Here is a 14,955-nt window from a genome sequence, read left to right as displayed (position 1 = left end):
TCTGAAATATAGAAAAGTAAATTTTTAGTACAAACGTATTTTATTTCATGTACATCATTCTGGGATAAATTGTTTCGTATGACAATCTGTCTAATATGGAGAAATCAATGTAAACAGTCGGACAAAGGGCCTGGGTAGTTAAAAATTGATTTATTATATGATAGCTTGCGAAAAGTACTTTTAACACTAGTGCAAAACTATTTTTAACACTGGCTTTCAACTGTTTGAGCTGATTGTCAATCCACAAGATGTCACATGGCAGCAATTGTAACTTACCAATAAAGCAGTACGAAGACTAGTTAGACCGACATTTAAAAGTAACTGTTTTGGCTAATAAAAACACAAATTAAATAAATTACTTCAACAACTATTTTATTGAAAACTATATGAAACTAGAATTAAATGCAATTATAAAAAATGTTAAATTATGGGGCTCTTTGGGTTTGAACTGGGATCCTCCTGGTCTGTAGTCGAATACTCGACCACTGAACTATACCAAAGGCTGCTTTTAATGCGACAAAGTTCACTATTACAATGTTGGGGGAATTGTCTCTATACTAGCATGAATGAATGGCTGTCTAAAAAAATAGTGTACAACATACATGTTAAAAATTACTTTATTTTGCTCGTAAGGTTGCTACACTTGTCTTGCAGCCTCGTTTCGTAAACATACCTACGCAAAAAATAAAATGCCATTTTAAATGTGTGTAAATAACTATTATTTACCTGTTGAATGGCCATGAATTAAAATTATTTTAAAAGAAAAATTTTTCAAGTTACATAAGTTTGCATTAATTTACTCATCTTGTGCTTGTATGATTGTATAAATTTTTTATTAGTGTTCTTTAAATATTAATAAAATTGTATCAGCTTCTTTTGTTTCTGGCTAAGTGGAAGAGAAGACCTGATGACCCTAACTTCGCCAGAATAAATAAATAAATAAATAAATTATTATTATTATTATTACTATTATTATTATTATTATTATTATTATTATTATTATTATTATTATTATTATTAACTAGCCATACCCGTGTGCTCCGCTGCACCTGTTAGAAATAAATATAAAGTAATTACATAATTAAAATAGGACATTTGATCCAGGGAACATTCGTGTTTGATATAAGGATAAATCGTTTATTATGTTACTTAATTTAAATTGTATTTGCATAATTAAAATGCGATCATTTTGATCCAGAGACCACTCATTTGGTCATAAAAATTATTTTAGGAAATACAGGAAACGAATGTACAGAATAGCCTATCAAGTTTTCTGTGCATAAGAAGCTATTTTAATCTTACCTGTCCTCGATTCACTCAGAAGTTACTGTAATAACATTATAGCATTATGTCCATCTAGAGAAACTACACTTTCCAATGGTGAATTAATAATTAATTACACAAATCGGTTAATTTAGCTTCTGATATTACTTCATACGAACACAGAAACATTATCTGTAGGCTATCTTTCATAGCTTTCGATTGTTGCTATCCAAGGCCCCTTATAGACGAAGTCATTTGTTTTTTAATTCATTACACGGCCTTAGATGACAGTTATTTTAATTTTAAAACTCATTTATCTCATTAAATATCAGTCCTATCAAAATTTTTCAAGGAATAAGACTTATCGGAAATTATTTTTAAAGAAACTTTTGTTATGTAACATTTTTCACAAAAATCAATAATAAGCGAGATATTTCGATTTATTTAATTCAGGCCCCCTTATAACCCCCCTTTTAAATAATGTATTTTGAATGCCATATATTCTAAAATCTAAGTTACAACGAACTTAATTTATATTCCAATTTTCATCGAAATCCGTTCAGCCATTATTGCGTGAAAAGGTAACAAACATACAGACAGACAGACAGACATACAAACAAAAATTTCAAAAAAGCGATTTTCGGTTTCAGGGTGGTTAATTGTATATGTTAAGACCAATTATTTTTGGAAAATCGAAAATTACCAGAAAAATTTCGGCTACAGATTTATTATTAGTATAGATAATACATACACCTTGACTCAAAATGTGTAATAATTTTAACATTGCCATACCTATCGAAATCAATGTCCTTTATTCATAAGAAAGGTACCTTCTTCCCCTTGTGTCTTTAAATTTAGTTTAGAGCTGTGACCTCTCCATAAAGTACCGGTAACACTTTGAAGGACGAAAAATAATTACGTTTTCACGAATTACAGTAAGATCAGTTGTTAGTTTCATTTCTTAATTATATTTTCTTTTCTTGGAGAATTTTCCGAATTAAAGTAAGCATTTTTCGTTGTAACTACGTATATTCTTATAATTCATGTAAGAAAATTGCTAAGAATTACTAAATGAAATAGTGTTTCAATGTAATAGTTCATACTTAGGTGATTTAGACGTCTAATGTATTTTGCTAATGACTTCATTGTCAACAGCTCAGCATTAGTAAAAAAAAAAACATTATACATTCCAAACATTTAACAGCACATTTCAGTTCAATAGCACAATGTAGCGGAAAGTGTCTAATCATATTGATAGTTAATAAAACTTTTGTAATCCAGAATTTATGAATTTGCTAATAAGTACATATATTTGAATGTATAAAAAAAAATAGTGTTGGAATCTGTGACAAAAGGAGTATCCTGAAACAAATCCGATCAGGTACATTAGAAACCTTAATATATATAGCTTCACGTCTCTAAAATCAGACACCTTCAATAGTACATATTTGATGGTGTTAAGGTAAAAGGTCATAACCCTCAGAATTGAAAAATTGAGATTTTCACATCATACTATTTGTTTATTTCCATTCTACGTGTATGTAAAAGGATTTAATCTTGAGAATTATGTTTGATGTAATTAACAATTCTTAGAATTTGTGTGCCTCACTCTTTTAATATGTAGCTTGGTAAAACGCTGTATCCCTCTCAGTACTGGGTTAGCATTTGACTTATCTTGATTTTATTAATAATGACAACGAGATTACATGTTAAAGTCACGTGGCTTACTCATAAAAAATAAATAAGATAAAATACATTATTCACTTTTTAGCTCTCCTGAAAAATTTTGAAATTGAGGGTTACGACCTTTCAACTTAACACTGTCATGTTCTTCTGTTCGTTTGTTGTTTTTTTTATTTTAATTTCATATATATTATACATTTTGTTGTTATTTACACATACCATTGCGTACATTTCGTGTTGTAAAGAACTGGAATTGATAGCATCCTTAAATAAATATCGTTGTTAAAATGGCATTTATAAAATAGGCAACAGTATTAATTTATGGTCAAATTATACTTACTACACATATTGACTTGCGCAGATGACATGTTAAATTGCAGATCTGAGAAAAGCATACAAGCTTTGGTCAAATTAATTGATGGAATACTTCTGATATTTTTATGTCCATTTAATGCAGTCAGGTCGTAATAGCAAAGATGCACATCATGCAGTATTAATATCTTGTTAAAAGTAACACCTTAGAATTTTTTTATAATATAAATGGTTATTAGAGAAGAAAAATTTGGTCCGGTGCCAGGGATCGAACCCGGGTCCTCGGTTCTACGTACCAAGTGCTCTGACCACTGAACTATGCCGAAGTTCAATCCTCAGCACCGGATTGAATGCTTCTCCTCTAGTGTTTTTCCCTTTGTGGCCTGACTCCAAGTTCGACATATATTAAGTCAACTGCCATTATACAAGGACCGCACTCAATTGAGTGACTTGGTGGCCGGGATTCTACATTATTATGCATTGTTGGGCGAAGAATCTACGTAAAGATTAATTTTTGGTCCTACAGAGTATATAACAGATATATTCTGTAGGATCAAAAATTAATCTTTACGTATATTATAATGTAAAGTTTATTTTTACTATCAAATATAATCTAGACCGTTTTTAATTCAGTGTGTACTGGTATTAAATTTAACCTTTACTCATTAGGGCATAAATAATTCAGAAATAATCTAATGAAATATTCTAGTACAACAGTGATAATTTGTACTAATATGTACATGAAAAGGTCCATAACATTTTTAATTGGTAACATTATTAAATATGGTACATAATGTATAAAATTGTACGTTTTGTAAGGATTTTGAAAGTTTGAGTAACCATAATTATTTCATAGATTTGATTATTTCTTTCAGCTCTTGAATTTCTTCTCTAAGTCTTTCGATATCATTTTGTAAGTTCTCAATTTTTGGTGCCTCTGGTGAGTTAAATTTTATGATAGAATTCCGTCGAAAAGAACCGAAAGTATTGTTTTTAGATTTAGCTAAGTCATATGCCTCCATTAATATATCCTTTGGCAACCTGTTTTCGTTTTTGTTAAGGGGTTTCACAGTTAAAACAACTCTGTATCCAGATGGCGATATGAGAGCCGCATGATACAACAGTGTGAGAATATACTTAGGTAGCCATTTATTTAGGAGAGATGTTTCAATGCTTGACATGAATTTAGTCTGGTGTACAAGTTTCGATAATCCAGCAGTTTTTTCAAGTCCTTGAATGTCACGCACAGCAATACCCACTAGCAAATTCATTAATATAATTGTCACAAATAACATGAACATAAGGAAGCTGAGACAGGCACTCACACCTATGGACTCGTATGTTAGAAGAACACCTGGAACATCCACATTGCCTATCATTATAGCAACAGCTTGAATGAAACCATATGCTGGGTTTTCAAAATTAAGTCTGCCAGAGAAGATAATACAAAAGCTGAAAGTAAAGCCGATAATAAGACATGCGTAAGCCACAAAAAGTTTAGCAAACTCCTTCTGTATCTTCATGTACATGGCGACATAAGAACCGAGTACAGGCAATTGCCCCATTACAAGCATGAGATTAATCCATGCAAACAAAACAACGAATGCGGATACATTCTTTTGCCAGAACCCAATTCTTTGACGAAAGATATATTCCACTGCAGCGCAACCAATTAATACGAACCACTCAATTACATTTTCTATTCGACGCAGATATTGTTTTGTGGTTGCAAACCCTGTAAATGTGTAGACTTTTCGAATAGTTTCACAAATAGTGAAGAATATCAGACAGTACCACATTACAGACACAGAGATCTCTGAATGTTTCAGATAATAGAAAGTGGAAGTTTTATTGCATGCTATTTTTGACTCTGTCATTCCTTCCTTGGGTTCTTTATTACACTCTTGACCTATGGCTGTCAAAACATACCCTGTGAGGGATAACACTAGTGCGAGATATAAGAGGACTCTGGCAATGTAATATTTACGGATTTTCTCCCACTTGACATATAGGAATGCTTGGCACAATGGGTGCTCAAGAATATCCTTATGCCCATCCTGAAGAAATGTTGTAAGGAATTTCATTTCACCTTTTTGTTTACCCTGGAAGAATATTCGAAAATCAAGTTTCATTATTACTTCCTTAATAGACGTTACTTCAGGATCTTGTACAGTTATTGCACTGTCGAATTTCTTGTACACTGTTTTGATAGCCACTGGTGTCTTTCGAGTGATAATGCTAAGTGCAGTGTTCCCACCTTTAGTTCTAGCAGTGACGTCTGCACCGTGCCTAATCAAAAGTTCCACGCACTGCGTATTCCCATTCAATGCAGCCAAATGAAGTGGCGTGTAGCCAAACATGTCTACTGAATTTACGTGTGCTCCCCACTTGATTAACATTTCAGTTATCTCGCAAGGGTGCAGAGTCCTCGCTGCAGCAGAGTGGAGGGGTGTACGTTTCTCACAGTCCTCTGAATTGGGATCGCATCCTCCTTTCTTTAGCAACACCTCAACGCATTCTACTGATTGTGCTCGTGCCGCGAAATGTAAAGCTGATTGTCCCTTGTCATTTCTTGCATCTACATTCGCTCCTCTCGACAAGAGCAGTGATACGCAGTCAGTGAAGCCTCCTTCTGCAGCATGATGCAGTGCAGTTATCTTGGAATTAGGAATCATAAAATCTGGATCAATTCCTCTGTCCAAAAAAATTTTAATGCACTGTAGGTGTCCCATCTCTGCAGCAAGATGCAGCGATATTCCACCAATTGTTGTAGAATATTCATCTTGACATTCTTGTAAGAGCAGTTGAACACACTGTACTGCATTCGCAATCACAGCAGACTGAAATGCAGTTGTTTCTTTATTTGGTTGACTTTTATTAACTTTTATCTTTGCACCATTATCCAGAAGCAGTTTTGCAACATTGAGAGAGTTATGGAAGCAAGCGGTTTCAAGGGGTGTAAATTTATTGGATGTTATGTTCACATCAACCCCGTATGAAATAAGAATTTTAGCGCAGTCTATGCTATCGCTGAAAGCAGCAAGATGAAGGGCTGTTAGGCCCTCCTTGGCTTCACGGTAGTTTACGTCAATACCAAGTTTGATGAGACTCTCGAGGATGTCTGATCTGTTATTCAGTGATGCCCATAGAACTGAAATGTTTCGTTCCACAATCGTACTTTTTCTGAATAATTGCTCCTTTGCCTCCTCATTCATATTCTTCAAGTACATAATGCCAGCACAGCTTATTGACTTCATGGCATCCGAGACTTCTTGCTTAATATTGCTTCCAGAGAATTTTACTCGGTGTGTGGGCTTCACCTGCTCGTTAGTGATTGACATCTCTACTTCTTCCGATGGTGGTGGAGAATGTCGCTGTTTGATGCATTGGTACATGCCTTCCTCATCTCTTTCAACTTTCCGAATTGTGTCTTTGCGATAATTCCTCCACCAGTTGACAATGGTGGGCAGTGATTGTGGTGCTTCAACGCTGGTCTTAGGTACAATGTCAGCTTCTTCATTTTCCATTGTTACAAGCCTGAAACATCCAAGAAGTCACTGTTAACTACTTACTGCAGATAATGATAAATAACCAAATTGAAATGGACTGACCAACTTGAAGGTTCAGTAAACTGATACGTACTGGTATAGTTTGATAAAATTAGGGAAAAAGGAGAATAGGAAACAATTTTACAAATTTATAATAATCACAACAAGTTTTACTGTACATCAATGTGTAGTGAATACATTTTCTATATTAGTGTTTGTTTTAGAAAAGTATTAATAGTAACTGATAATAATTGATAATACTCGTATTTATTGTCATCAACATCTATAGCAGTTATGATGTACCACAACATTTCTGTATACTTAAAAAAAAAAAAAGAAAAAATATTAAGGGGTTAGGTACAGCAGTTAAATTTTTTGGAAATATTCAACATTTTTTTCCTCCATTACTGTATCTTGTACAATAATGAAAATTGGTATGTGTAAAATACTGTCCTTCTGCTATATGAAGAAAATATTTTTTACGATTTAAAAGAATTTATATATATATATATTTTTTTTTTTTTCAAAATTCAAAATGGTGGCAGTTCACTGTGCAATTATGAAGCATTTTCCTCATAACTCATAAACTTGTTAGCTTTTTCATGTTCTCTCGCTTTTATTTTATTGCTGAAAGTTATGTTTACAATATCATACTCTTTCATCTACATTCCTTAATAAATAATATATATATATATATTTTTTTTTTTTTTCTGTTAGAAGAAAATACTGATATTTGACCATTTTGTAAAATTAATTTATTTTTTATCAGTCAATCTGTCAAAGGTAGAGAAGTGAGCTTGCATCATATTGTAGATATGACATGCATAAATACACACAAAAAATTTCATCACAGAATGCTGAATAGTTTTTGAGTTAAGTGGGAAACACTTCATCACTGCACAGTGAACTGAATTTTGAAAAAAAAAAAAAAAAAAACAAAATGTAAATATTTCTTTTAAATCGTAAAAATATTTTTTTCATATAGCAGAAGGACAGTGTTTTATACATAGCCTACTAATTTTCAGTATTGTAGAAGATACAGTAATGGAAAAAAAAAAAGTTGAATATTTCCAAAAGTTTACTGCTGTAAGCTGTACTGTACCTAACCCCTTAATGAAACAATTGAGAATTGCTGTTATTAGAATTAATTTCTAACAGTTCAGGCTAAAAGGGTTGCTCGTAGAACTCATAGCATTAAATATGAACTAATTACGATTTTTTAAGTACCAGGTTTATTTTTATTTTGGATATAGTTCTAGATAAGATTTTTTTTTGTTCTGGACGAAGGGAATATTTGTAATTTATTTGTGGTGCTAGATTTTTGGGTTTTTAAACTGTCCCATAGGATAGGAAGATCCAACATTGTTTGTTTTTGTTTAGTCAACTGTCCGAAGACAGGTTTGAACCTTATAAGTGACACCAGTAAGGCATCACTCATAAGACAACTAAATAGGTTGGCCAGTTTCTTTCCCCCTCCATTACATACATCGCTGATATACTAATCAGGTCAGTTGTATACAAACAGTTGTTCTTCCTCTGACACACATTGTCAAGTGAGATGTACTGCCTGATACTGTAGGTACTGTACATATCAGAGATACCTTCAACTCTTTTTCTAAATTCGCCTCCATTAGCCGGTTCTATTTAATTTTAAACATTTCTCTAGCCAGCTATCTTATTGATTGAACTGCTGTCATGGTTATAGGAGAGGCGCGTCATTATAGTTGTATACCCGCTGTCCCCCAGTCTCATAGACACTACAGTCTACTCAATGTATAGGGCCTAGATAGATTAGAGAGCTATCTGGTATGAATTACTTGTCATATCTATACCGAGCGGACATCATCAACTGGATGTGATCGGCTTGACATAGTAATCTATACTAATAATAAATCTGTAGACGAAATTTTTCTGGTAATTTTCGATTTTCCAAAAATAATTAGTCCTAACACATATAATTAACCACCCTGAAGCCGAAAATCGCTTATTTGAAATTTTTGTATGTATGTATGTATGTCTGTCTGTCTGTCTGTCTGTATGTTTGTTACCTTTTCACGCAATAATGGCTGAACGGATTTCGATGAAAATTGGAATATAAATTAAGTTCGTTGTAACTTAGATTTTAGGCTATATGGCATTCAAAATACGTTATTTAAAAGGGGGGTTATAAGGGGGCCTGAATTAAATAAATCGAAATATCTCGCTTATTATTGATTTTTGTGAAAAATGTTACATAACAAAAGTTTCTTTAAAATTGATTTCTGATAAGTTTTATTCTTTGAAAAATTTTGATACGACTGATATTTAATGAGATAAATGAGTTTTAAAATTACAATAACTGCCATCTAAGGCGGTGTATTGAAATAAAAAACAAATGACTTCGTCTATAAGGGGCCTTGGACACAACAATCGAAAGCTATGAAACATAGCCTACAGACAATGTTTCTGTGTTTGTATGAAGTAATATCGGAAGCTAAATTAACCGATTTGTATAATTAATTATTATTTCATCATTGGAAAGTATAGTTTCTCTGGATAGACATAATGCTATAATGTTATTACAGTAACTTGTGAGTGAATTGAGGACAGGTAAGATTAAAATAGCTTCTTATGCACAGAAAACTTGATAGGTTATTTTGTATATTCATTTCCTGTATTTCTTAAAATAATGTTTATGAACATATTCATTTTTATCTCAGAGAATTAACGAACAACGAGAGCGTATTGATTTAGTATGCTGTAATAGTACGTTAGCTTAGCAATCCATTATTTTATGATTCAGATTTTAACTATGCTCAATTGAATCGTGTTAAAATACATAAAAAATATATGCAATAAATGCAATGCAAAAAAAATGGGTAATGAGCCAAGCAGATTATGTTGCGCTGTTGTAAAAGCTGTTCCTCCTGAGATTCAAGAGCTCTCACAACTAATTAAAAACTTTCTAATTCGAGTACATCCGTTATCAACACACTTTTTACATAATATAATATATAATATAATATAATATAATATAATATAATATAATATAAACATAAAATAAATCTGTAGCCAAAATTTTTCTGTTAATTTTCGCTTTTCCAAAAATAATTGGTAATAACAATTAAGAAACATGTTAAAGGAATTGTCATTGCACCAAATGAGTGGTCTCTGGATCAAAATGATCGCATTTTAATATTTTAAATACAATTTAAATTAAGTAACATATTAAACGATTTATCCTTCTATCAAACACGAATGTTCCCTGGATCAAATGCCCTATTTTAATTAAGTAATTACTTTATATTTATTTCTAACGGGTGCAGCGGAGCGCACGGGTATGGCTAGTATCAATATAAAAGGAAACATTTCCGTCAATTGCTATAACTTGTCTATGATCTAATTCAGCTGAAATTACTGTCATAATTGTGTTCTAATAAAATATTAATATGTCTCCCCAAAAAATCCGCCGCTGAAACATTTCAATTTTTAGCCTTTGATATTGAGATGCATAACATGGGTAGTTAAAAAAATTCGTGAATTGGCTTGCTGCTACTGTGAGAAATTAAAACTAAAAACATTAAAGTTTCTTTAGTTAATTATTTTACAACGCTGTATCAACTACAAGGTTATTTAGCGTCGATGGAATTGGTGATAGCAAGATGGTATTTGACAAGATGCCGAGGATTCGCTGTATATTTCCTGATATTCGCTTTACGGTTGTGGAAAATAGTCTATCAGAAAACCCCCAACATGGTAATCAGCCCAACCGGGAATCGAACCCGCGCCCGAGTGCATGCGTCTCCACCGACTGAGCTACGTTGATGGTCCATTAAAGTTCCTTGAAATATAATAGTATATTATGTATTTACATAGTTCTATATTCAATTGTTTCTGTGTTGAGCTATTAGGCTATATTACCATTGTAATGAAACAATCGGATATCCCGTCAATGAAATGCCAACAGTACGATATTGAATACTGTGCTTTGTAGTAATAGTTCAGAAACTCAACTCACTGAGATGATTTGAGGTCTTAAAATTGTGGAAATACTATAACGATGATAAAACGAATGTTCGTACTAAGAAACCTATTGTATCTTAGCAGATACATGTGCGAATACCGAGACAGCACAAACATGATTGAAGGTAGAATATTGTTACGACGGACAAGCGAATACGGAGACAGCATAAAAATTATAGAAAATAGAATATTGTTACGACGGACAAGCGAATACGGAGACAGCACAAAAAGATTGAAGATTAGAATATTGTTACGACGGACAAGCGAATACGGAGACAGCACAAAAAGATTGGAGATTAGAATATTGTTACGACGGACAAGCGAATACGGAGACAGCACAAAAAGATTGAAGATTCGAATATTGTTACGACGGACAAGCGAATACGGAGACAGCACAAAAAGATTGGAGATTAGAATATTGTTACGACGGACAAGCGAATACGGAGACAGCACAAAAAGATTGAAGATTAGAATATTGTTACGACGGACAAGCGAATACGGAGACAGCATAAAAATTATAGAAAATAGAATATTGTTACGACGGACAAGCGAATACGGAGACAGCACAAAAAGATTGGAGATTAGAATATTGTTACGACGGACAAGCGAATACGGAGACAGCACAAAAAGATTGAAGATTAGAATATTGTTACGACGGACAAGCGAATACGGAGACAGCACAAAAAGATTGGAGATTAGAATATTGTTACGACGGACAAGCGACTACGGAGACAGCACAAAAAGATTGAAGATTAGAATATTGTTACGACGGACAAGCGACTACGGAGACAGCATAAAAATGATAGAAAATAGAATACTGTTACGACGGACAAGCGAATACGGAGACAGCACAAAAATGATTGAATATAGAATTTTGTTACGACAGACAAGCGACTACGGAAACAGCACAAAAAGATTAAAGATTAGAATATTGTTACGACGGACAAGCGAATACGGAGACAGCACAAAAAGATTGAAGATTAGAATATTGTTTACGATGGACAAGCGAATACGGAGACAGCACAAAAAGATTGAAGATTAGAATATTGTTACGACGGACAAGCGAATACGGAGACAGCATAAAAATGATAGAAAATAGAATATTGTTACGATGGACAAGCGAATACGGAGACAGCACAAAAATGATTGAATATAGAATTTTGTTACGACAGACAAGCGAATACGAAGACAGCACAAAAAGAATGAAGATTAGAATATTGTTACGACGGACAAGCGAATACGGAGACAGCACAAAAAGATTAAAGATTAGAATATTGTTACGACGGACAAGCGACTACGGAGACAGCACAAAAAGATTGAAGATTAGAATATTGTTATGACGGACAAGCGAATACGGAGACAGCACAAAAAGATTGAAGATTAGAATATTGTTACGACGGACAAGCGAATACGGAGAAAGCACAAAAAGATTGAAGATTAGAATATTGTTACGACGGACAAGCGAATACGGAGACAGCACAAAAAGATTGAAGATTAGAATATTGTTACGACGGACAAGCGAATACGGAGACAGCACAAAAAGATTGAAGATTAGAATATTGTTACGACGGACAAGCGAATACGGAGACAGCACAAAAATGATTGAATATAGAATTTTGTTACGACAGACAAGCGAATACGGAGACAGCACAAAAAGATTGAAGATTAGAATATTGTTACGACGGACAAAAGTTATTGATTGAAGAAAGAATTTTGTTAAGACGGGAATCGTCTGTGTATCAGGAGAGTGAGCTTATATTGTAACAGTATTTCTTAAAATGGAGCAAACGAGTAACTGTATTTGTGCAACGTCTGACTGTGATCTCACTGAAGATAAAAAAGAAAACGAATCAAAATGTATCATAAATCATTGATGCACAATCAGTGACCCATCCGCAATTTCTCATCATTATCATCACATACGATGAGAGTTGGATGAGACGTTTTCATCATGAAACGAGGCAGCACACGGTGCCAGCAGGTGAACTTCGTCGAGTTAATGCCCACTCCAGTTAATCTGTGCTTCCCCACACTCTTACGCCACATAAATAATGAAACTGCAGCTAAGACTTGTTTCAGAACACATCCAAACTAATTTATTCATCATTTTAATTTTGGTTATACTTAGTCGACATCTCTTTTCGTAATTGATTACAGATTCTCTTATCACTGCGCGTAAATCGACAATATACACTTTTTAATTGGTTAATTTTTCATTAAATTGTATCTTGTTATCTAACTATTTTTTATTTGCGTGTAGGTAGTGAGGAAATGGAAAATCCCAGTAAGTACTATGTTACAAACGATTATCTTGACTAGTAATAACATATTCGCGTAACAATTTTAATGTTTCTAATGAGGCACAAATAAGGAGGGATGTGGGCCTACACTGTGATTAAGGTATTTCCAAACAAATTCCCTAAAAATAAAAAAATGCTGGCGATTACAATGGACAGTAATGTAGCCTACAGGATGATAACACTGATTCTCCTCCATCCAAAGAAATTGATATGAACTCTTCTTCTGAAATCATGTTGATTCTTTGACGCCAGATTGATTATTCTGTAATACGAGAGAAATATTATGTTGCTCTTCTCAGAAAAGACTTGAAGAATACACCGCGAAAGGAAACATAAAGAAACCTCTATGAAGTGGTTACGTGATGTAGACTATCGGCTTGTCCAGATACGAGTTCCGGCCAGGCCTGGGATTTTTAACTGAAAAATCTCTTGCGACACTTCTATTGGATAAGGCTGCAATTTGGGTTTTTATCGGGGTTCTCCTAATTCTTCAATATCTATGTACGCATCGACCTCATTCCGTCATAATTTTTCCAGTCGCCGATTTTTCCGAGATTTTTATCAACTGCAAGGCGAATGCCAGGTAATCCATAGCGAATTCTCGGAATCACCTCGCTGTACCAATTCTACCGACGCTAAATAAGAGCGCAGTTGACAAGACGCTGTCGTCAAAGAACCAGTTTTCTCTCAAGGAATCTACTTAGAAAACTGAAAGATAATCTTGCCTCACCAACCTTTAATACCGGAGAAAAAAGTGTGTCCACGAACTTTTGAAACAACCGTAATGTGCATACACTCATAATGCGCCTATTTTATTTCCTTATTGGTAATTGACACAATCCCGCGGCTGTGTTATCAGTAGGCATCGGATTTATATGCACTAAAACTATCTAAAATATGCATGCATTTATGCTGTCAAAATGTTTGAAATATGCTTTATCATTTCGAAAATATGCACTAAAATTTTAATTTTAGGCTTATGCATTTTGGTATTTGCAATGTACATTCTTTCTTAGACATCATTCTGATCGTTGTAATTTGATTTTCAGTACAATGATTATTTTCTCCAAATTCTCATGGGTAAGTTTATGGCGTTTATCATTTAACACAAGTTTGTATGCTGAGAAGGACTTTTCCACGTCTACAGATATTATTGAGCAAAATTTGAAAGCACTTACTAGCTCTGGCGAAATTTCTTCTGGAAGCACAACGTTTTCACATTGAAGATATTTATTCATAGAACAAAAACTTTAATGTCAGGATTTCTCCCTAAAACAGCGCACAATTTAGCACTTAATTTTTCTGCATACTTTAAAGGAGCACTCTGAAGTTTACTCTAAACATCTTTGAGGATTGATAAATATTCATGTAAAGACAAACCATGTTTTTCGAGTTTTTTTTTTTTGTGGCTTCAGCTAGGTATAGCATGTCTTGATTACTACCAAGTCCCTTTGCAAATATTCACTATTACAATATTCTGTGAACGTGGAATTGACAAGCTTCAGTTGCATTTAGCGCTCCAACGTTGAAATTAACTGAATAGAGAGAGCAGCTTCAATCCACGTACCCCAGCGGGTAAGTATTGGCTCTAGGAGTAATAGGAGGTCTGTAAATTTGTCTTTGTAAGCATTAACTCTAGGTGGGGCTCGCAAACCCTTCTGCTTTCAACTGTAAATAAGAATGTTATTCCCAAGTAACATCACATGATTTTGTCGGAGAGGCTCGTTACGGGTGCCTCCATAGCAGAGACTTATCATCTTGTCATAATGTGTTTAAATATTAATTTTAAAATTAAAAAATAAAGATACATGTATTATAATATAGCATATTATGCTCGATGCATGGAA

The 14,955-nt window shown here is 33.6% G+C and overlaps 1 protein-coding gene across 4 annotated transcripts in view; it reads right to left on the bottom strand.

Moving 5' to 3' along the window:
- Window positions 1–1,400: 1,400 nt before the first annotated feature.
- The window catches only part of LOC138696639 (transient receptor potential channel pyrexia-like), a 58,051-nt gene continuing 44,496 nt past the window's right edge, over window positions 1,401–14,955 (bottom strand). For 3 of the 4 annotated variants that reach the window (XM_069821845.1, XM_069821846.1, XM_069821847.1), the window contains exon 3: window positions 1,403–6,795. In XM_069821845.1, coding sequence (XP_069677946.1) covers window positions 4,104–6,785 — 2,682 coding nt within the window. In that variant the 5' untranslated portion in view covers window positions 6,786–6,795 and the 3' untranslated portion in view covers window positions 1,403–4,103. Of the gene's footprint in view, window positions 6,796–14,955 lie in introns of all 4 variants that reach the window. The other variant, XM_069821848.1, reaches the window with a different exon arrangement.

The sequence above is a fragment of the Periplaneta americana genome, chromosome 3 (genome assembly GCF_040183065.1).
Source record: "Periplaneta americana isolate PAMFEO1 chromosome 3, P.americana_PAMFEO1_priV1, whole genome shotgun sequence".
NCBI classification, from domain to species: Eukaryota; Metazoa; Arthropoda; class Insecta; order Blattodea; family Blattidae; genus Periplaneta; species Periplaneta americana.
This window is presented reverse-complemented; position numbering and strand designations above follow the sequence as displayed.